The sequence below is a fragment of the Ambystoma mexicanum genome, chromosome 8, assembly GCF_040938575.1.
Source record: "Ambystoma mexicanum isolate Mex_15411 chromosome 8, UKY_AmexF1_1, whole genome shotgun sequence".
Classification (NCBI taxonomy): domain Eukaryota; kingdom Metazoa; phylum Chordata; class Amphibia; order Caudata; family Ambystomatidae; genus Ambystoma; species Ambystoma mexicanum.
In genome coordinates, this window is record NC_090929.1 from 884,400,233 (window position 1) to 884,425,452 (window position 25,220).

Sequence of the window (25,220 nt, forward strand, 5' to 3'; positions counted from 1 at the left end):
ATCTTAGATTCACGCAAGATGACTTTTTCTGTGAATCTATAAGCCCTCTCTATCAGTCATGTGTTACGCCGGACTTCCTCCTGGTAACATCTTTGTGAATCAAGCCCTATGACTATAGTGTACAGATCTATGTTTATGTAGTGAATAGTCCTAGCTTTGGTATGCACTTTTACCTTTAGATAAATATGTAAATATATGAGTACATGCTGGCCTTGGATTTTACAGTTCATGAATCTTTGCTAAGTGTTTTGACCTCAGATTGATTGAGGCTTAACTTGGGTGTCAGCTTGGTGTTTTTCTGCCATCGATTAAGCCTGACTATAAATGAAGTGTAATTCATTTGAATGACTATGATCATCTTTTGGTTTTTAGTGTCCAAATTGAATACAAATGTGCTTTCTCCCTCACCTGATCATAATACCATAATGGCTCATATGCCTACCACTGTAAAACACCCAATTATGGAATTAGTCAGCTTTCAATAGTGTTCCTACAGTACAATGTTTCTGTTAGACGCTCTCTGCCGTATTGCTGACAATTGCCAATGCAAAATAACACGCTAGTGCAATTCAGCTATTGAAATATTTAAAGAAATAGATAGTTCACAAATTAATAGGTACCTATAAAAAGAAACTTTACGACAAAAAGAAGAGTTAAAGGCAGCATTGTGTGTCAAATATTCTAATGAATGCTGGTGTGGTTACACATGTGAGCTCTATGAACTCTTTTTGCTAATGTTTCATGCGGCCAATGATTATGAGAGAGTTATAGGAATCACACAATGCACTGGTATTTTCTGATGATGCAAACATAGACAGAACCGGACTCACCAAGATGATGTACAGCTTAAATCGCCAATGATAGCTCTGAATGAAGTACTCAAAATCAAACCCAATTGGCAATGTCATGATAGCTTGAGCAATGACTGCTGCAGTGAAAGTGCCTGAGCTCACAACAATTGAGGTGCAACCTATAGACATGAATTGTCCCTTCCTCCCTCAGTGGACACTGCAATACTAGCTTATATCAAAAACCATATGACATATTTTTCTGACAAAACAATTACACATCAGCAATGATTATGGAACAAAAGTGCTTGGATAACAGTGCACTAGATAACAAAGCACACATTCCCACCTCCAGTCATAGAGTCTTTCGGAGAAGCAACATAATACAACATTCATCGAGCATTCTCCCCATTAAAAAAAAAAAAAAACAATCAATAGGATACAAACCATGTAGTCGGTTATATAAAAAAGAAAAGAAAGCACAGAACATTCCAGATCAAATAAAATGTACAACGATGCAGTAGGATTTTGCACCAGTAACAACATGGGTGCAGTAGTGCACAATTGTTGTGATCATTGTTTGAATGGGAATGTGTTCCGCTGTGAGTGCAACATCATTCTCAACGGTGCATACAACAGTGCAACAGTGCCAAGTGTATGCAGTAGGAGCTTTAATCTTTTGAATCAGTGGCAAGTCTATGATAAAAGATGTGCTGCTCCGAGACACATTCATCACTATCCTGGAATACAGATACGTCAAAGATTATCCATAAACAAATACAAAATAAATAAAAAAGAATGGCTTCTTGCTGCTAACTCTGTATTGGGCTTTCAAATTCATTTCAATCATTGAACATGATTACACTCCTAAATGACATGAAAATAGCCTTTCCATTAAAAAAAATTATAATAATTGAAGTAATTTGCCCTATATGAAGCAACACGATTAGTGTCACAAATCATGTTGTTACAGACTATCTCCTGAAATTAGTTACACAAAGCAGTCATAATTGAATTCCACAAGACATGGACACAAGATGACTTCAGGTTCTATTTGACAGCTATCTAAATGTAATACGAATTCTGCAAAGCTGGTATACCAGTGAAAGTTTAGTTAAAGGTCAAAAGTGTACAACGCATGCATAGATATTTGCATAATAATAATATCAATGTCTTAATACATGTCATCTCAGAATGGGTCAGGCACATGCACCCTTTACAGATAAGGAAGGCACTTTCCAAAGGTAAGCTAGCAATTTCAGAGACGTGTGAACTATTATTTCAAGCTAGTTTGCCATTTAGGTTCAACATAAAGCAATTGGGTTGATCCAGGGAATAAAAGTAATGACCCTGTTACTCCGCCTCGATTTAATCTAGGCTAGGTAACTTCGCATCAACAGATCAAGAGACAGGCAAGGTCCATACTATGAAAGGCTTGCATGGCCATTGGGCCACGATAACTGACAGAGGACCACACACTAGAATGTTGTGTTCTCGGTCAGAAATTGGGCCGGTGGCCTTGAAGGTTAACAGACACAAATGGGTGGCAAATGCCTCAGTCCATGGAGTGCTAGTGATGTGGCAGTCAATGCCACTAGGCCACTGCCGAATTGAAGTTTAATTTGACCCACAAAATTGTGTTTGGAGCAATATTGATGCATATTATCGATGATAAATACATCTGCCTGAGGGACACTGACTGAATATGGAGTTGAAGGTTTAGTTTTGTTTTCTTAGTGATACAGATGTTTTGCACTGCTAATAAATATTGTCATAGTATTATGCGTTGTTAATTATCTGTGAGCGACAAGAAGCTCATTTTTTATTTCTGCTGGAAATATTTCAAATGCATCAACTAAAACACAACTTTTTTGTATACTCTGAATTATTCTACAATATGCATGGATGAAGTTTGAGGTCTCAATTAGTTTATTTAATAATAGTAATTTGGATTTAGGCATATTTGTAAACCAAATTCAATTTAGATTCCCTAAAATATGGCAGTAATTGCACTATTGTTTTATGGTATGACACAGCACATAGCATAAAAGTATGTGAATTATTAATTTATTTATTTTAAATTAGGGTCATTTTACCACTAATACATCTGATTAGATGACAATGTTAGAGAATTTATGAGATAAAGAGTTTGTAATGTATGCCCTTTAACATTTAGAATAGGGGGGTGAGTAGAGTGAGGTTAGATTTACTTAGGCCACGCAAGTGCTAGCATATATGCAGGTGCATAAATAGAGCAGGGCTTTGAAAACCCAAGTAAAATCAAAAGGTGAACAACATTGCCTCATGAAGGATAAGATTCATAGTGTGCAGCGCATGTAGCAGAAGTGAAATTGGTCTTGAAATAAGCCAATAGTTGTTTGTGCAAGTTACAACAGGAGGGAAGGAAAGAGATGTAGATAAAAGTTCTGCGAGTAGTAGGAAATTGTTCCAAGCAGGATACTGTGCAAAGTTCCCCATGAGCCGATGTAGGAACTGGAAAGTTACACAAGTTGACAAATGATATGGTGAGAAGGGACGTCCCATGGAGAAAGGGGGTACATTTAAAGAAAATCTACAGCGGGTGTAGATGAATGGAGGGAGTTGAAAAAGAGGAAAAAGGAGTAAGGTGGGACCTAGACTGGATCGGAGAACGGGAGATGGATTGGGACTTTACTGAAGGCTGTGACTGAGGAGGATTTGAGGTTTGGCTCAGGGGTGTTGGTCTGAAAAGGATGAGCTAAGGCCTACCAAGTTGCAGCAAAGGAGCTTGCTGTCTGTGGGAGTGGGGGAAGAAAAAGCCCAATGGTGAGACAGCCCATCTAAGTACAGGGAGGCAAGAAATCAATTGGATGGTGAGCATAAACGAAATACATACATAAAATACCTCCTTTAGAATAATTGGCAAGGTGTCAGATTAGCCTTTACGGTACCAAAGGGTTAATGAAAAAGATGGACCTAAATTTTGAGTGGAAGATTTTTCACTTATCGCAGAGGGTTTAAGAATAATGAGACATCCGATGATAGATTGAAAAAAAAAAATCTATACATTGTTACAATAACCAATTAATGCATAAATCTACCAATTCACATATGTTATGTTTGCCATGCCAAGTAAATGTTGATTTGCACGTACACCTTAAAATAGATGTTTCATGTGTGTTGGTGTCAGTGCACAACACGTTATGTAACATAATTGACTGATTCAAGCTGATGGGATTTCTAATATAAAGTGAATATGTGCAGAAGTGTATGGCAGTCTTTATTTGCCTTTGAAGTGAATACATTGACAGTACTAAGGCTGCTGGTGAACAGCTGAAGGTCCAGAATAAAACAGTAATATTAGAAAAGTGTAAGAGATCAGCTATTTCTTTCTACAACAGGCCAATATAAAGTCCAGTTTATTGAAAAATGAAATAAAGGCTTTATCTTTACCCGCCGCACGTCCTTTCCAAATGTTTCACTGTAGCTTGTGCCAAGTATTTCAAACTGGACATGGGGATTTGCACTGTCCTCCCGAAACTCCATCATCCCAGTTAGTCCAACGATGTGACCCTACAGAAAAAGAATTCACAAAGTCATTCATCATACTGTATTCAGAATCTGAGACTGCTAATTGTGATCCATTAAAAAAGGAAAAATATGTTATTTCTCTATCTATCTATATTATGTTATTGTTATGTAATTACTATGTTGTGACATGTTAATAGGCTTTTTTACTGTGTAAAACCCCCACTGTAGTACTTTCAGAGAACCTAGGTTTGTCCATGGAGTGGCATACAGTGCCCTCTCCAGGGGTATTCAAACTTTAGTCAGTGGGAGGAAAGAAAGTGAGTGAAGGGAATATAAGAGGATGGGAAAGAGGAAATTAGATGCTACAAAAGCAGGGAGGGAGAGATGTAGGGGGGATAATGTTTTGTGATAGCATGGGTGTGTGTCAGTCCAATTAGGTGGACTGTGCTTCTGCAAAAGGGAGCAGTTAGATATGTAATTAATTGTTCTGATAATAAGGTGTTGTTTACATACTATACTTATAGAATTGCAAGTTGGTACACAATGTAATGTTGGACGCATGAGGGTCTCAGGACTGTTCTGAGGTTGGTAGTTTATTTGACCTGGCATCGCCATACTTTACATCCCAGCACAAACTCCAGAAAAAAGAAATTCTGTGACAGCCAAGCCTGAGTCAAGAGTTCATATGCATATGCAATAATATATTGTGCACTACGGTGAATGTTGTTCATTACAGAAGGTAATGGAATGAAGTGGTCAAGCTGGTACAGTCAAATTAAAAAAAGCCTAGCACCATGATGTCGAAAAGGATATTTTCAAGAGGTGGTTCCTTGTCACATGTGCTAGACTTTATTTGAGTGTGTGGTGAGACAGGGGGTTCATGTAGGCTATTATAGTAAAGTAATAACTTTCTATAGTGAGAATATATAGCATGAGGGATTATGTGTTCATAGTATAAGAAAGACAGAGGTGGACATGTGCCCATACATGGTAGGTAGGGCAAGGTGGAACAGGTCTCTCTCCTTCTGTACGACTTTATCACTTAAATGTAAGCTATGCCTAGCTTCGTACAATGCTTCATAACATGGTAAGGACAGAGGAGGAGGATTGGAAGCTCTCAGGGAGCAATTCAAAACATTTTAACATCTGTACACCTAAAGATCAGTGCCAAGGGACCCCTCACCCAGCCAGATCAAGTGGAGAGAATGTGCATAAATCAGAAGTGAATATGCCCCAAACCAAACTGATATGCAACAAAAATGGTAATCTACCAAGCTTGTAGACCTGGAAATAATTGTAATTTAATTATTTGGGAGGGGATTTATGTCAGAAATGTGAATGTGACATGTTTGCAGAGGCCTGATGAATTAATAACATGGTCTTTACCATGTATGTCATGCTAAAAGAAAACGTTTTTGTTCTGCAGCAAATCACCACCATCAGAGCAATTAAGGCGTGCCTTTTTGTGTGCAATACATTTAAGGACATGAACACTGTCTTTGGTGTAGAAGTGGTCAGACTTTTAAGTAATCCATTGTGCCAAGGTGATATTTTGAGCATAGGCATGTTCAACCCATAGAATACTTCTAATGATGTAACATGTGTTAAGAGGATAATAGTCATTGAAAAACAAGATTCAAATGATCTACCAGTATATAAAGAGTGTTGATTCAACTACACATCTACCTTCCCAAGGATGAACACATAAACGAAGGTTCTAACATTAAGGCAATGATTGCATTCTTAAATTCATAAAGCAGACTTCTTCTAGCCTATTCTACACATGTTTCAAACTACCCCAAACTAATACATGATTGGCAATCCCAACAGCCTTAAGACCAATTAGGGTGCTGGCAGGCTAAGTGGCTCCCCGACAAAGGCCCACCACACTTCTCGCTGACACTTACACTGCCTGCAACTTTTTCAAGCCTCCAATATACCACGAGGCACGTTATCATCCCGATAGCCGCGGCGCAATGCATGTAAGCCCAGATAGGCTCTGGTAGAATTCAATTGTGTTACTTATGCCATGACAACTATTTCTGCAGCCAACTTCGAAATTGCCCTGTGGGTATCATCCCTAATTTCCGTTTGGACTGGGGTCCCCTTTTCTATTCTTTGCTGTATTTTCAACTTGCTGCCCGGTGGGGCTGATGTACTCCATGTAACTTCACCAGCCTGCCTTACCTCTGTCGTGATTGGCCATCCCAGCAGCGTTAAGACCAATCAGGGAACTGGCAGGCTGAGCTGGCCTCCCAACAAAGGCCCACTACTAAGTCACCTGTCTGGCCCTGTCCAGCCAGGGCCACCGGGCCCTTTGCGTCGTCAGAGCTCTCTGCTGGTGTGTCCTAACAGCCACTGTGTGGTAAGAGCTCCATGCTTGCTTTTCCTGACTGCCATACCTGTTTCATCACTGGGGCTGGGTCGGCCCCTACCTTCTCTGTCCTCACGGCCCACGCTGCCCACCACCTCTCACCATCCTGCCATAGTGTCACAGCATGCTGGCAGCACCCTCGCTGCTCCCTGGTCACCCCACAAGATGCAGCCTGCCATCCTCCAAACTCAAATTGCACCTGAAACTTTTATCTCTCCACAATCCATCTGGCATCCACTGGAAGTAATTTCTGCTTTATGCCCCTCATTTCTGTAATCTATATGCCACCATTTGAAGCCCTGTATGCTCCTTGGTTACTTCTGCTGTTTCTTCACCTAAATCTTGAATCTTGTTTAAACCTCTACATTGCATTTTTTGATGCATTTTAGTACTTTCTGAAAAGTCGAATTTAGATGTGCCTTTAAATCTGCACATTGACGTTTTTTGCTGAATTTTAGTGCTTTCCTGAAAGATCGAAAGTATATGTGCCTTCAAACCTGCACAATGACTGTATTTGCTGCATTTTAGTGCTTTCCTGAAAGGTCGCATTTAGATGTGCCTTTAAACCTGGCCATTGACTTTTTTTCTGCATTATACTGCTTCCGCAAAAAGTCAAATTTAAATGGGCCTTTAAACCTGTGCATTGACTGTTTTTGCTGAATGTTAGTGTTTTCCTGAAAAGTCGAATTTAGATGTGCATTTAAACCTGTGCATTGACTATTTTGCTGCCCTTCAGAGCTGACCCAGTCTGGGTACTTAAATTCTGCTTCCCAGTGCACATTTTGATTAAAGCACCTCCTTCATCCATGCCTGCTTGGCTGCTAGGCCGACTGATGAGGTTATGTGTACACTTTGCAGCTTCCAAATCCACCCCAAAGCTATGTGGCACTCTCTATTTCCCCTATCTATTCTAACTGGTACTCTATCATCTATCCTATTTCTCTCACAAAGTCTGGAAGAAAAAAAGCGTAGAAAAGCTCTCCTGACCTCTAATCCTGGCCTACCTATTGCTGGCACCTACGCCAGTGCTACTTCCAAGCAGACTATTACTGACATCCTCTTCTCGGTTGCCTTCCTGGACCTAAGGACTCGCATTTGGTCTCCACTCTCCCCTTTCTCCTCCTCATCCATCAATGGTGGCACTATTTGAGAAGTACTGTTGCCATGCTTCTCATCCTCTAGGTGCATCATTAATGTCTATCACAATGGCACTATCGTGGACCAAGGTTCTCAACCTACCTTTCTTCTCCTTGCCCTCTCTCTCCTACCCTCTCTCTCCTGCCCTCTCTCATTACCTTCCTCCCTTCTCCTGCTACTCCTCTACTATTTCTTCTCCACCACCACCAAAGGGAGAACCACACCCTGGACCCCTCCTCAGAAAACCTTCAAAGGTGGTAATCAGCTTCACTTAGCTACTCTAAACGCTTGTTCTGCTGTCAAACACTGTTCTGATATCTGTCTCCTTTTTGAAGATTTTGATCTCAACGTCCTCGCCCTTACTGAGACATGGTTCAATACCAGCTCTGTCACATCTCCTCTGACGGTCTCCTCCGTGAGGGCAACAGAATCCTCTCCAAACCCAGGCCCAGCCAGCCCAGAGATTGGGTGGCCTTGATTTTCCCTGAGAGGGTCCCTGCATCTATCATACCTACTCAATCCTACCCCTCTTTTGAATGACTCATCTGTAGTCTTGTGGTCTCTCATACTCTCTCACTCATCATTGCTAACATCTACAGGCCCCCCTGACCTAGCTCCCTCTTCCTCTCTGAATGGGCCGATCTCACGACCTCCCTTTTGACCTATTCTTCCAAACTCCTTCTCCTCTGTGACTTAAACATCCACCTCTACTCCTCTGAATCAGCCACCTCACAGTTCTGTGACCTCTGTGACTCCCTCTCCCTCACTATTCTTCCTTCAGGTCTGACCCACTCAGCCGGACATACTCTGGATTCTCTTATCTATGGAGACATCCCTATCTATAACTTGGTCACAACCCCATGACCACTCTCTCCTCTCCACCCGCTTGGGGCCCCTCAGCCCTCTATCTGTACCACCCCCCACACTGCCAGCCTCCTTCGCTGGCATTCGACCAATGAAGCGAATATCAGTTGTTGCTTTTGCTTCCACTTTCATTCCCCCCACCCCTGCTTCTGACTCTCCATCTGACTCTGTCCTTGCTAACCTGCACCTTTCCATCTCAAGTACCCTCAACATCGTTGCCCCTGTCATGGGGATCTACCTGAAACCTGCTTTCAAGTGCAATGGCTGGTATGACTCCAACCTAGCATCACTGAAATGTAAGTGCAGAGAGGCAGACCTAGATTTCATCCTCTGAGAAACTCGCCTGTTGCCTGCTCCAAAGGCAATATCATTTTCTATCCGCTCCAAGAAGAGGGCCTGCATACAAGCCCCCATCTCTGGAGCCACTAATAACACAGCTGAACTTTTCAAAATATTCAAGGAACTCGCCTATCCAGTTGCACTCTCCACTCCTCTTCTTCCTTCCCAGGCCCTCTACACCACATTGGACTCCCATTTATCATGTAAAACTCTGGACATCCTGTCCTTACTCTCCACCACCCCCACCGCCGTCCCACTTTCCTGCCTCCTTTGGATCCCCCCCCTTCAGCCCTCACAGTCTCTTCCCTCTTGCCCGTACCACCTGATGAGGTCTCTAAAGTTATCTGTTTTATGAAGGTCTCATCCAAACAGCTGCTCCCCTGCTCTTCTAGAACCATCAAGGGCACCATGTCCTCTCTCACCCGGCTCTTACAGATTTCTGTATCCACTTCTTTGTGACTGGCTCTTTCCCTTGTGCAATCGCACTTTTTGGGGATATCTATGCACAGAATGGGATTACCATAATAAACAGTAGTGGACCCAAATGACCGGACAAACCCAAAGAATAGGGTAAAGTTCTACTTTATTATCAGTTCGATAAAGTAGGGCAAACAACGAAATGCAGTCTGCACACTCACACTGATAGTTTGGTTACACACTGGCTTTATACCTCAAAGTGCTTCAGCTATGATGTCATCCTACTGGCAAATAATACAAGCTAATGGATTCAGGAATTGGTTAGGGGAACATATCTACTTATAGCGTCTGTAACTGTTAATTATTTTATTGGCTGCTCCTCCTCTGGTAAGCAAGCCTCAAACCTTCCTCTAACTATGTATAATACAGATGATAACAGTTTAATGGTAGTTGATTGGTTCATGCAACAATGTATGCTCATCGTTCAATAGGCCCTCATGATAGGTTGGCAAATTCTACCAACCTTGGACACTCAGCTCACTAACAGCATGTAAGCAAAATTAAACTCAGGCTCAGAGAACAATGTCAGACTACTACCCACTTGCCCAATTAGTCCACCATCTCTCATCAGCCAAGCCTTCAGCCAAGGTTTCTTTTTTGTAGTTGACCTTGCAGACTGTTCTCTGCTCTGGGATTTTCAAGGGAGTGTAGGCACACTGTTAGCTTTTTCTGTGAACTAATGAATAGGCAGTATTTTCGAGTTCTGAATCACATGTGAGGAGACCACAGTTTTGTCCATTTCAACCTTTTATTTAGTGCTATTTAATTCAATTAGGTTGGGTGTCATTACTGTTCTTGCCCTTGGCCTCTGGAGACTTGGTTGCTCTACCCCACACAGGCTTTCTGCGTCTTTGATTGCACTTGTAGATGTTTTCTTCTTCGCTTAATCTTAGGGAAATATGTCTTACATGCATAGCATATCCTCTTGACTCCCTTTGTTCCTTGGAATTATTCCTTGATGTGGCATCCTTGATCTTTGGCCACCAGCTATTCTGGGTTCATGAATGTATTTTTATTTCTATCCCTTGTCACCTCTGCAGCTCTTGTCTCTCTCCTTCGAGCTCTTCACTTACTATCATTGAGAGCCGGCGTCCATATTTCCAACATGCCCACTTCACCTGTGTTTTGTTTTCTACTGCAGTAAGCTTCCATATGGCTCATCTACCATGGTTTTCTGCATATATACATACACTCACTATTCATGTAGTTACTTTTCTTCTCGGTATATATGGTTTCTTCTTACTTGTACGTATGTTTACTCTTGTTTCTTCAGTTATATCTTCATTTTTAAGTATTCTTATATCGTTTCAGTGCGTCATTGTATCTTTTCCTTATGACATCACTTTGCACCTGTCGGATCTTCTTTCCAACTCCTCGATATCCAGTGGTGCCTACAAACCTCCTGCTACCACCTTAGTACAAGCATACATTTGATATGGTTGTCTAAGTGCATAAAGTCCCTCATACACTGGATGCAGTATTGGAACTATACCTGGTGTCATACACAGTGTCTTCCTTTTATTTGTTCAGTTTGAGGGAGGTGAGGGATCGGAGACTATCTTTGACGTATACCTCTGCTCCTCTACACTCTCTATCCCTCAAGCAATCCGTTGTGCACCCTCCCCTAAAAAAGCCATCTGCTGACCCTTCCTGCCCGGCTAACTATCGCCCTATCGCCATCACACCCGTCCTGGGCAAACTGCTGGAGAAGTTGGTCCTCCCACAAATGATCCTTTAAACTGAACTTGCTGATTGCCTTCATGACCATCAATCTGGATTCCGGGCATCCATAGGCATGCAAACTTCTCCCCTGAATACCTGTGAAGACATGATCGCAAATCTTGCCTCTAACTCTCCTGCTGTTCTGATTCTCCTCGATCTCTCCTCTGCCTTTGACATGGTCAACCATTCTATCCTCATAAAGGGGCTCTGTGATACCCTCGGCATCACAGACTAGGCACTGGATTGGCTGCCCTTTATCATCACTAACCGCCCGTCCAAGTTGCAGCTGGGTCCTTTCTCCTCCACCACTTTACTCTCTACCAGTGACATCCCCCAGGGCTCTACATGATCACCATGGCTCTTCAATATCTATCTTCCCCTCGTGTCACCTGATCTCCTCCTTCTCTTATCATTTCCAGTCTTATGATGAAGACACACAGCTTTCCTTCAAAAGTCCCTCTACTACCTCCTCTTCCTCCCTTCTCATCCCTGATTGTCTGACCGCTATGCAGGCATGGTATGCGGCAAATGATTTTTTTCTTAATGCCAGTAAAATAGAGATCCTTCTTATTGGGACACCTGCTCCCTGTTTCCCTCCTACCCTGTAGCCTCTTCCTCAATCTCCTTCTTTCTTCCCTATTCCCCCTTCAACTTATCCATAATAGGGCTGCAAGAACTATCCTTGGCCTCAAGCCCAGTGACCATATCTATCCAGCCCTACAATCTCTCCACTGGCTCCCTTTGGCTGTAAGGATCGAATTGAAGACCCTCTGCATTATCCACAAGGCTTTCTGCGGCCTAGGACCTCACTATCTCCAATCTTCTATCTCTAAATACTTCCCTGCAGAGATTTACATTTCTCAAATTAAGTGGAATATAAACAAAGATTAAAAAATACTGTAACGTTCACGCAATATAATCTAACAAGAATTAGCATGCCATGCATAAAGATTAAGTCTTTCAATTTCTATGCAATGCCAAGTGTTTTTTTTGTCAAAGCTCAACAATCTTTATGGTGAAACGAAAACATACCTTTTTGATGGTTTCTAGCATCGACTTTCCTCCATTCCAGGGTTTGGTGGACTTCCTCATGCAATTTAAACTTGCCATACTATGCCATTTCCTGTCTTCCAGCTTTCGATGAAAAGCATTGGCCAGCATGAGGACACTGTCGTAGAGATACAGATTTGATACCTGAAAGTATCAAAGATGTGTAAGCAATGTATACATTAACTGTTTTTATTACATGTGTTGCAATGTACATGTATATGTTTGTGTGCATTTTATTTGTTTATTAGATGGACTATATTCAAAATGATGCCACTTTACACATTTGTATTTTAGGAACCAGGAAAGCATACATTAAATGTACACACAATGTGCAGTTGCCATATTTCAGAGTCTGTTGAAACATGTGGTGGGGATATTGAAACTTGAAGCCTTTCACAAATTAATCAAAATAGGAAATCACACAGCAACAGTAGAGGCAAGGCTTATTTCCACCTAAATGTTCCAAAATGAGAAGACAAACCAGCATAGTATCCCTGTCCGGAAATTGAGTTCTCTGTGCACAGTAACCTAGCAACCTCATTGTTTTTATAGGGTTGAACACATTGAGCCTTTTATAGAAAAGTCAGTATGATGCATTCAGTTGGTTACATTAGCAATTAGCCTTCAATGGAACATCCTCTGACCGTGGAGGGCATGGCTTTTACAGTACCATTTGAGACATGTATAATTCTGCCTAGTTTATATATGTCACACACCTCACTACCTCTAGTGTTTCTTTCCATTGCACATAACAATACGTGACTATATACCAGTGCCCATGTGATACTTATTCCAGTTCTCAGGCAGTTAAAAAGTCCTCCATGTGACGCTCAGTTGTGTAGGTGGGTATAACAGTGGCTTGGACAGAGGCTTACATCTTTCTGTCACAGATCTATGGGCCCTCGTTTGCAAGCCCAACAATCATCTCCGACACTGTACCACCTCCCTAATCATGGCTGTGGCACCAAGCTGTGATTTTACTCTATCAATGGCTCATGTACATCCACAAACAGAAATAAAATACTGGCAGCTTCAACATGGTGTGTGGGGTTGTTCCATGCATCAACAAAGTTTGAAAGGTTGGATGATGTAAGCTGATCCCCTTGTGAGAATCACTTTTTTTATGAGACTTATGCAAGTCTACTGCCAAAACATCAACATCTTATTTTAGTTGTTGAAATGTCCCCACTAGCTACGTTTAAACCCAACCTGTTCAAAATCTGCCACAATTTTTGAGCTGCCGAGGGTCAACCATAACACCTTTCCTTTTAGATATGCCACATGGTGCGTGCACCAAACCAAGTACCATTCAAGTACAGCTTTGCCACTGGACTCTCAGCCTCTTCAAAGGAATTACTAATTTTGTGGATTACTGTGAACTATCATATCCAGGAGGCATTGCTCCAAAGCTCATCTTGCAAGGACCTCCCTTTCTAAAGGCGTTACTATACATTGAGAGTGTGTGCGCACCTGTGTGCTCACACCAAGCCAAGTATCATTCAAGTACTGCTTTGCCACTGGACTCTCTGCCTCTTCATACGAATTACTCATTTTGTGGATTACTGTGAACTATCATATCAAGGAGGTGAAAATAACTTTGGACGTTATATATGTTACTTATATATAATAAGCAAACATAGTATTTACGAACTGTTTATTTGTTTTTAGGCATTGCTCCAAAGCTCGCCTTGCAAGGACCTCCCCTTCTAAAGGCCTTACTATATATTGAGAGCGCGTGCGCACCTGCGTGCACACACCAAGCCAAGTACCATTCAAGTACCACTTTGCCGCTTCACCGATTCCGACGAGGCGGCGAGGTGATGCTATATTCATTTCTCTAGTTGCCATCCTTATAGTTAGCTTGACTATAAAGAGGAACATCTATTCCCTTACTTTTATATTTTTTGGTTACATTTTTTTTCAATATGCAATGAGGTATACTCACACTTAAAACAGGTATGCCTCCTCAGATTTCACTGGACACTAAGGTTGACGCAAATTGCGTAATAGAAATGGACCAAAACAAACTTGTTCCAGGCCGTTAATCAAGAACAAACGCAAGATGGTGGACAGTTCAACTTTGTCCGTGCATTTGGATATTCAGACGTTTTGTAAAGGAATCAACAATGCAGGCACGCCAGTGGCAGGTTTTAGAACGCCTTTGGTATGTATGCCCCTACAAAAATCCAAAATCCAGAATCTCACTTATTGATGCAGTCACACACGTAGATCCTGCTGTACTGGGCATTCCCTCGGCAAATGAAGACACAAGTAAAAAACAGTCATCAATGGCAGCTGGTAAGCTGGCTGTAAATGTGACTGTTGAAAAATCAACTGTAATTGTACACAATGTTTCTTTATCTGCCAGTGTTTTGTTGTCTAATGCCCCAACGGCATCTACAGCTCCTGATCCCCCGAAGTATGATGTTAATAGATCGGCAGAAGGTGTAGTCATTGATATAAATCTAAATGATTCATGCTTTTCTACACATGATTTGTCCGAAAATTTTGCAGGCTCCCCGGACCTTTTTTTAAACCATAGTCAAGCAATATCGGAGTTAAATGGCTCCTATGTTGCACCAACTCCACAAAAGCAGCTCTCTATAAATCAAGATGCTAACATTTCCACTGACATAGAACCAGCCAATAAGTTATTGGAAATTGCTTTGACCTTGATGAATCTTACTATGCAAACTATGGCTAGGCTTTTTGGGACATTGGATAACAAACTGAATGCACAAACATGCCAAATTGACCAAATACTAAAATGGCAAAACAGTTTAATTGAAACCCTTTGCCAACAGGAAAGGGAACAGGGCAAACAATTAATTTTAAATAATTGCAAAATGCCAGAGATATGCATAACGAATATGACCTCGTGTGCAACTGAAACAGTGCCTGAAACAAATATGGAAAACATGCATATAGATATGGCAACTCAAATCAACATAGAGGCTGGTTCATCAATACATTTCATTAATAAGGTAATATGTGAGCAGGACCCAAGGATTGATGTGATGAGTGTGAAAGAGCATGACATTTCTGATCAAACAAATCCATCTAAAGATGTAGCTAACCTTATATATAACATCTTTACTAATACTGGGGTTCATAATAATAAATAAAAAATAAAAAAACTCAAGCCATAACAAATTAAAACATTTTTTTTTTAAAATGTGAAAAATGCTAAAAGTGTAACCTCCTCACAAACAAAGCAATTTATTAAAACTTTGCAGCAAACTAATACAACAACAATACAGGCCTTGAGGGCAATTTCAGAAAAAATATCTTCAACAGACATTCAATTAAAAAAATACAGTCCTGAAATCAAACTCTATGATTCAGAACTATAAGCCCCTAGATGATCTAGTGGAAGTGGCAACCATAGTAGGGAATCAAGAAAGTATTGACAAAACACCTATAGGGAATGTCTCTAACGGGACATTGTCCAATTGGGATGTCGCAGAACAAACACTGAGAGGAAATTAGACGTGTTGTTGATAAGTATATAGCTGCACGACCTATTCAATCTACTTTATAAAAACACCATTGATTGATCCAGCACACCCGTAAAATTCAATCTGGAACTGCATCAATGGATGGGGAAAGTTCTAATTTGACATCAATACATGAGGAGTCATCCAAGTAGGCAATTAGCTGTGAGGATTGCCATAGTACATTTCCTTGAATGCGTAATTCCAAAAGAGGTACATGAAGAAAATAAGCCATAACCCATACAGGACAATGTTGACTTATGGTTACTATCTGAAATGATGTGATGAAGAAAAAACTGTAATGAGTATATCAAATTGAACACTGTTTCAATGTTGGTTTTAAATGTATGTAAAACGTTTTTATGTTGTTAAATGAGCTTGGTTTTAGATATGCCAGTACTTTTCTATGCAGTGTATTTTGGTCCATTTAACTTTGACTTTTGCTGGGAACCACTGGACCCCCCTAAAAATGTGTGAGTTGTGAGAATGCATCCTAACATTGAAGCCTCTGGCTTCTGTACTAACCAGTTCCTGCAGACATTGCATCTATTCCTGGCTCTTACGAGCAGTGCATTGCAATAATCTAGGTTTGTGAATCATTTTCTGACAAGTTTGGGTTTCCTTGAGTAGCATCAGATAGTAATATGATGAACTAATAATATATTTCACATGATAGGACACGGATAGAGTGGATCTGGCATATCACCTAATTATTTGGCTTTGTCTACTGTTTTCATCTTTGTGTGGGTGTTGTGAATATGCAAACATAGTGTTGCAGCTCAATTATTCCTCATCCAGAACTCCAGCACAGAGAAGAGAGTGGCAGATATTTCAACTCCTGCAGTATTCTTTCCTCAGGGACATATTTAAAATTAGGGAATGGAATCAAACCCAAGTTAGATTGTTAGCTAGAGTTATACTTCTATTGTTGTTTTGTCAAAATCCATCCAGAAGAAGATGTTAAAATATGAAAAACGATTGTGAAAGCCTGTGTACACAGGCCAAAGTGCATGAGGAGAAATTATTTGTACCACCGGCCATCACTTGCTTCAAGGAGTACGATATACTTATTTCCCCAGTTTCATCGATTTTGAGATATGACAGGCTCCTATAAATGCATATGGACCACCATGATTGAAGTCCCAATTCTAGTCTAATCAGACTAACGGAGAGTAGTTGGGTAGACTTAGAGCTTCTTTTAGGATTCGACCCACAAGAATATCAAGGGTTTTCCTCTCCTTAAAGGACATGAGCTCTATTCCATACAGGACAATTGGAGTCACTTTAAGATTAAAAATACAACTCAATGAGGGGGACTACAGAATAGGCAGAGAAGTGCCTGTAGTGATTCTGATTATAGAAGTACAAGTTCTCACTTTTTTCGTCTAGCCTCTTTCTCCTATGTATGGATAGATTTTTATTTGCAAACAGGAATCCCCAATAATAGAATTCACCAGTTTCTTGAAAGCTAGTCTGGTTTATTTTCCAAACATAGCTCTTTTTTCACCTTTTAGTTGGTAAAGACTATTATCTTTGACTTAAGTGGCTTAAATGTTTATTTGTTTTTATGCAGGAACTTAGCTACTCCGTACAAAGCACGCTAGAGACCTGCATGTGTAAAATGAAGGAGAAGCAAATCATCCAGATGTGCAACAAACTAGCTTTTAACCAACCGCAGCCTGGTGGTACAAAGACCATACGTTGTTGTGTTCCCATAGATCTGACATGTATAGGTTGAAAAGAGAAGGGGCTACACACAACCTCGTTGTACTCATTTGTTTATCGGAATATTTCTAGAAAGTCCCCCCTCCCCATATTTAATCTTATTTTCACACTGTTATCAGAGTGTAATAACATAACAGGTGTATTTGTAAAGTGCACATTCTACCCCAGAAGGGCATCTTGGCACTAATAACAGATATTTATTGTTACCCAACTTAACAGTACTAATTTTATCACCCCAGAAGGATGAAAGGCTGAGTGGACCTGCCAGGATTTGAACCTGTGACCATGAGGTCAAACACACATCCCTGTAGTGGATGCATAAATCCACTGAGCCACAGACACGACTGTAATGCCCAGCGTACACTTAGCAAATCAAGCTGCATGCCCTGTTTCTCTAATTTGTCCCATAGAATCTTTTGGTCTACATTGTCAAACGCAGCTGAGAGGTCCAAAACTGCCACATACAAATCCCTCCCGGTCTTACCTCCATACTGAGCTAAGCATGATGTTAGAGTAAACCGTCTAAGAATAGTACTGTATCCCTTTCTGTAGCCCATCTCTAGAGGGCTTAGAATACTCATTGTTTCAGTCAATTTGATAATTGACCTCATGAGAATATTGGGGAAGATTTTAGAGAATGAGTCCATTAATGAGATTGGACAGTAATTCAAAGGTTAATTCCTGTCTCCTTTATAAGGATAGGGACTACAGTGGCTGTCTTCCAAGATGCTGGAATTGACTCAGTCTTTGCTATATGGGAGAACAACACAAAAAGAATCTCAGACCACATGTCTGGGTTTAATTTCAGAAGATTATTATTAACCTGTCTAGTTCACAAGCCCTTGAGCTTTTCAATTTACTAATGCCCACCATTATTAAATCATTATCTAGAACATGGTTCCACAAGGTCTCATTATGATTAAAGACGTTGGTATTTTTACTTTAAGCAATTTTAGAGTTGTCACAAAATGTATTATAGAGAATTCTACCTAGTCGTTCACTGATATAGCTGATGACTGTTTACAGATCTTACTGTTATCCTTAAAGTGACTGGGATTTACCTTTCAACAAGTCCAAGAAGAGTTCTTGGTTGATCTTAATATATTTTAACAACTTGTGATTTCGCAGCCAGGATGTATATGGTCTTTAAATAGTTAATTTCCTGTTTCTTCAGTTGCCAATCTGCTTTAGATTTGATTACATGTCTCACATTGTGTCTAACTAAACATATATGTTGAACAGTGTTTTTGAAAATAGGTCCGGTCATTTAGTCAAGATGGTAAATGTCGTAGGGCTGAACCATTTCAGCTCCTGCAGGATTCTTTACTCAGGGACACATATAAAATCAGGGAATGGGATCCAAGCAAAGTTAGATCGTTATCTAAGGTTATACTTCTATTGTTGTTTTGTCAAAATCCATCCAGAAGAAGAAGTTAAAATATGGAACAACTATTGTGAACGCCTGTGTACACAGGCCAAAGTGCGTGGGGAGAGACCTTTTCAGAGTGATAATGTATAATGTGGTATATTTGATTGTATTTGAGTGTAATTTCAATTATGTGGTAGATTTTATTGTAATTGATTGTAATTCATGTTAATAGAAATAAATAATTATTAGGTTTTCATTAACACAGTATGACAACTTTCCTAAGGCAACATCTCCCTCTAGCGGTGACAACAGGCTAGGCTATGTGAATTGGCATGGTCTCTATATATCCTAAGGCAACAGCTCCTTCTAGCGCTGACAACAGGCAAAACTACTGCATCGGAAAAACATACAGGACAAACATACATTTGGCCTTTTATTATATTGTTTGATGGCTCAGATTATATAAAGATGATTAGTGTTGGTCTGTGAACCAATGAAGTTTCAATTTTTGGATACAAAATAATCTAAATAGATTGCCATACACTGGTGTAACGCTCACCTGGTATCTACGGGGACGTCACTCAGCCTGTCCTGACCTTTTACGACCTCAAACCCTTCCCTGTAGTTTAGTCGACCGGAGACTGGGCCTGAAACACAGGATTGGTAGAGTTTAACTCCCTATTGTCTCTCTGTGTTTGAACCCCTTCTTCCCCGGGGTCCAACCCTTCCCTTTGATCGACAGCTCACCTTGTTTTCTTGGAAAGTGTGTTCTCCGTCCTGCTTTCAGCGCAGGGACACGTTGATTGATGTGGGCTCGTTGCTGCCTAGTTACTTCACTGGCAAGAGTCCCACAGGTAAGTATAATGAATCTTTTGAACTGTCCTCTAACTTTGTTCCTTTCTGTGTCTTTTAGGTGCCGCGATGTTTTCAGCATGGATGCCGGTTATGAAGAAGAAATGCTCTGAGTAAGCACGGTATGCAGCGCCTCTAGATGTTTCCACGCTAAGCTGGAGTGTCTTTTCCCTCTTGCAGATGGGTGAGAAGTTCTGGAGACAGAGTTCCCACAGAGTGGCTGGGATTCAGGTAAGCGTTTGAAGCTCGTACAGTCTTCAAAAATAAGCAAAGATTTGCTGAATGGTTACTAATGCCTTTTTTCTGTTCTTTTCCCTTTTCCTTAGGAAGCGGCGTGCCGGGATGGGAATGACACCGCCCAAGATGCCCACAGAACAGGAGGAGCGATGAATGATGGGCAGAAGCGCCGCAAGGTAAGGCTGTTCCTAACGGTGTTCTTGTTCTTGCAGGAGCTGAGCGCAGAAGAAAGATGCAGGCCTACTGGAGACAGATCCGAACACGGTCAGTGTCACACTGCAGGTGCAGAAAACACAAAGCATGTTTCTCAGCCTGGGCGTGGCTTAAATAGTCTCTGGGTCTCCCAGGTGTCTCTGGGCTGAATCACACCCAAAAGACTAGACTGCACATGCAGTTCTGGGAACCGAAATATGTGGGGCATCCGTCTTGTCCCCATCAATGCACTACAAGTCCAATCCCCAATGTTATCCTATGGGAGTGAGTGAGTCTGGTGCCACAAGCGCCAAGTCTGACTCCAAGTGGGTCTTTGGAGGGATGGAGAGGCCCTTGAGGGCCATGTAGGTGATTGTGGCCTGGCTCCAGCCTGACATCTTGGAGGGCTGGGGACATGAGGTGCAGGAATCATGACAACTGGGCTCAAATATTATGTGCACCTCACAACTTGTATTTCTTGAACTAATTGAAACTGAGGTTCATGCAGATGGGCCCTAGAGTATGGTGATACCCCAGGGGTGGCAAAGTGTGACTCAGGCTTATGAAAAGGGCTCCTTTCGACAGGGTACTCAACTTCAAATTATAACGTTGTTATTCCAGTCCAATATTCAAAGACTTTTAGCCCATACCAACTTGAGTTTCAGACTTGTGACCTCTGTGAAGGTTTCACATGGCTACCGGGTTATTTGGCAGTACTGTAAATCCTCAAGTCCGAAGTATGCGATGGTATGGGGGGAAATCCTTGATGGACTGAACTGTAATAAAATAATTGAAATTTTAGTCATAGCGTCTCTGTCTAATGCAAATGGCCTTCTTCTGATAAGCTTTCCAGTGACTCCGAGAAGCCAGCTCCACACTATCTGCGTGCCAGCTCTTATGCGAGGTACAATGTTTACATGATCATGTGACAAACGTGGAAAAGGTTCTCATTTGGGGAAAAACAATTGGTACTTTTGTATGGAGTGTTCACAGACATTACCAATTTAGGAATGAGCCATGTGGACAGGGAAGATAATAAGCTCATCAAAAGGACTCATAACTACATTCGCTCGCGGTGTGGCGTCGCTTTGGAAAAGCATTACAAACAAAAATGTGCATGTCTGCAGATAGTGCCGACATGAGGTACGCAAGGGCCAGGGCTTTGAAAATGAATGTTTTTTTCTTGTGTGAACATAATGAACATTGACCAAACGTAATTCTTATGATCAAACAGGCACGAACGCTGCTTTGCCTTCGGAAACCAATTCAATGTCAGAGAACTTGGACACTGTGGGCCTGATTCACAGAGCCTTTTCCTATGGGTTTGTGTCATTATACAACGCTTATGTGAATGAGGCCCTGTGTGTGAATGGCGTTCAGATTTTTTAAAAAAAGCAGTGCTGCAGCGCTGATGGGAGAGCAATTAAGAAAGCACCATGGGAATGTGCAGTGTGCATGAGGCTTGGCCGAATGTAGTGCCCAAGCACATTGCATGAAGGCTGAGGGCCAGATTTACAGGGTTTTAAAATGTTACAATCCCATTGGAAAACGCTTTGTAAATCAGGTCTTTTGGGCAGTACTGAGAGTGCATTATGTTAAGGGCGGGAAAACAGGCCACTTCCTGCAAGCACTCTGAGATGAGCCACGGGTGCAGTGCCCAGAGGTCCTAGCAGCAGGCCGGCACATGCAGGTAATGTCACCTTACTATGTCTTGGAAGGTTCGATGTTGTTTCATTGACCTCTTTTTAAAAGTTTGCATTTGGGTCAAGTGATTTTTCTCCCCCTTTTCTCATGCCCCCATGTCCACCCCATCACACTCCTCCCACCATTGGGTGTAGCACGCTCAATGCGGTACAGACAGTAGTACTGCCAAGGCATGGTCCTGGGGTGTATATTGTATTGTACACCATTTATTTATTTATTTATTTATTTATTTAGGGTACAGAATGTTTCAAAGAGAAACCCCTACAAAAAGGAAACAACAATCTACAGGGAAACATTGAGTGAGGTGCATATATGTACGCTGGAGAGGAAATAATCAAGTGACCAGTGGATGGTAGGCAATCAAAGAAACAGATACTAGGAACAGGACAGCACAGACATATACAAAGGGACTGCATATTCACAGGTTAATATGGATAGCAGAGTAAGCTGCGGGGTGGTCAAGGAGGGTCACAATGTGGGAGTAAGTGGAGGGAGCTCCTTCTAGCCTAAAGAGGTTGTAAATGTGGGCATTTAAAGGAGTGGGTGGTAGTATGTCCTTAAAAAGAAGAAAAGGGGGTTTCAGTGCTACTAGGTGAGGGACGAGAAGGCAGAGAAGTGATGAATTGCAGGGTGGTTAGGGAAAGAAGAGGGTGGAGGATGCAGGAAAGAGAATAGTAGGATATTAGCTACGTAGGAGTGGACAGGCCCATACAGGTATTTCAAAATAAAAAGTAGATGGTTGAAGAGAGACCCTTTTCTCATGGAAAGCCATATAGCATGAAGGTGGTGTTTGGAGGTGGGAAACGAGTGTCAACAATTGTGGAGTTTTTGTGTTGCAAAGATGAGTACATAGTCAAGTGAGGAGAAAGTGAGGTGGGGGCGGAATGGAAAGCTTGTACGATAGTCCAGCAAGCTAATTACTATAGTCTATATGAGGGATTAAGGAGAGTTATAAGTGGGACAGTGGCACATTGTCCTGTTATTGCACAGATTAATCCTGGCCACAGTTGATGATTGTATGCTCTTAGATACTCAGGACAGAGTCATCATATTACCAGGATGATCAATAAAAAATGGAGGATCATTGGAATGGATCCACAACTAAATAAATGAGTTCCCAAACCTTGCCTCATAGCATATAATAGGGGCCGTAATTTTAAAGACCAACTTGTTAAGACTGAAAGACCTGCAAAAGATAAACAACAGACACTGAGACAAAAAAAAGACAGGTACATTTGCCTGCCTTAATTGTGGCCATTGTAATAACATAATGAGAGGCAGGGATGTAAGTCACCCATACAATGGATCCAAAATCAAGTTGAATGATCATGCTACTTGTGATTCGAAATCCGTGATCTATGGACTCAGCTGCCCATGTGAGATCTTTTATGTGGGCCAAACAAATAGAAAAGCCAAAGAACGCTGGAATTAACATAATAGTACCATCAGGACAAACAACAGCAGATCACCAGTGGCACAACAATTTAATGCGAATAAACACAATATATCCCAATTGAAAGTGATCATCTTGGAAATAGTTAAAAAAGCCCATAGAGGTGGGTAGCATACAAAACGTATGAATCAGAGAGAAATCTATCACTGCATGGTATGAATGAGGACTAAAACCTTGGAGGTTTTCTCTAATATGTGAATTGTCATCTCATCATTTTCTTTATATAAACGTTCCTAACAGGGATAAAGATTACAATGTACAAGTCTATATCTATATACTCGGTGTATCCCTGAAATGGTGGATACAAACGAAGATCACAACAGTGAACCTAGTATGTTTATGACATTTCTGGATGTAGCAATCATTGTACTACCCATTGTCATTACATTATCTGAGTGTGAACATGCCATTCAAGACAGGGATAAAGATTACAGCTCAAAAAGTCTATATCTACAAACTGCGTATATCTGTGAAATGTCTGGTACAAATGAAGACCATAACAGTGAAATCGTTTTCTTTTTAATTTATTGTTGCTTTGGAATCACTGGATTAATGTAATCAATGTACCACCCATTGTCACCATGGCATTAGAGTGTGAGCAAGATCTTTAACTTATATGCACCTATAGTACAAAGAACAGATAGTCTCTTAGTACTGACACCTGGACCATTAAGTAATTGGAGGAGTCAACTTAGATCATAATAGGTATACACAGAAACTGTATGTACAAACCATCACCTATTAAGTAGAGATAAAAGAATTACACCGATGGAGCATAGACTGACTATTCACATTCAACTGACTATTCATATTCAGGGGACTTTTTTCGATCAAATTCATCAGAAAATGAAGATTACCTTTATAACATCTAGCAAGTGATTAATTTTCTAAAAATAGATTTCTACCTTAATTAGTCAACCTTTTACCATGAAGCGTAGGTTGCTATGACGTGCTCATGATGACACTACGATGACGTCATTGCGCAAATGCGCATAAACAAACAGCGTCAATTTTTGACGTATCACGCTGTACCCGCGGCACTTGAGCAGCAGACTAGAACACACGAGGAGCCTATCTACTTATAAAATCAAGAATAAGGTAAGATTTAGAAAGGTAGAAGGCCTAAAATATATTGTATTCCATATATTTTGAGAAGAAAAGTTTGAGTAGTGAACTCTGCAACATATAGTGAAATGTAGCGTTTTCATTTTAACTTGTAGGGTTTACCTGAGAGAGACTCTATTCACCAAGCCTCTATATTGAAGACCACGCCATACCAGAAGCTTCAACTAGAAGCCCCAATAAGGTAAGAACTATGGTAATGATGTAACTCATTGAACTCTGTTTGAATGAGACTAGATGTTTGACTAAGTGAACCATATATTATGTGGTGACACATAGCTTTTTATCTTAATTCATAGGGCTTAATTGAGCGGGACAACACCCTTCAAGCCTCTTAATTCGAGATCACTGCTTACCGAGATCACTGCTTACCATGATCTTAAATTAGTAGCCCTAATAAGGTAAGAATCATACAAAAATCATAGGCAATGACTTACTTTGAATACCAGTTAACTTAATGAACAACCGTACATGTTTACAGTATGGTCACATATAGCTTCTCACATTTACTCATAGGACACACCAGAGAGACATGACTGCTATGGAGTTTCTGGAATAGAGAATACTATCCACCAGGACTATCAACTCCTGATGCACAATTTGGACACCTAATACCTTCAAGGAATGATATTCCACATTGGAAAACGTTGGGTTTCACTAAGTACCAACCAGGTAATCAATAGATATACTAACCCAATCATTTTAACCATCAATTTTTAATTACTCAAACAACACCAGCTGTTATTTCAATAGAGGGTAGATGAGTTTCTTACATCAATGCTGTTTTTGATTTTGTAGGAAGCATTGTAAA

The 25,220-nt window shown here is 40.9% G+C and overlaps 1 protein-coding gene across 6 annotated transcripts in view; it reads right to left on the reverse strand.

Annotated features, from left to right (window-relative positions):
- The window catches only part of GRID1 (glutamate ionotropic receptor delta type subunit 1), a 3,001,620-nt gene that overhangs the window by 883,332 nt on the left and 2,093,068 nt on the right, over nt 1-25,220 (reverse strand). For all 6 annotated transcript variants that reach the window (XR_011268624.1, XR_011268625.1, XM_069610763.1 and 3 more), the window contains exons 7-8: nt 12,244-12,405; nt 4,221-4,340 (exon numbers count right to left, since the gene is read on the reverse strand). Coding sequence is in view for 4 of the 6 variants with exons in the window: in XM_069610763.1 (XP_069466864.1) it covers nt 4,221-4,340; nt 12,244-12,405 (282 nt within the window). In the remaining 2 variants the exon portion in view is untranslated. The remainder of the gene's footprint in view (nt 1-4,220; nt 4,341-12,243; nt 12,406-25,220) is intronic.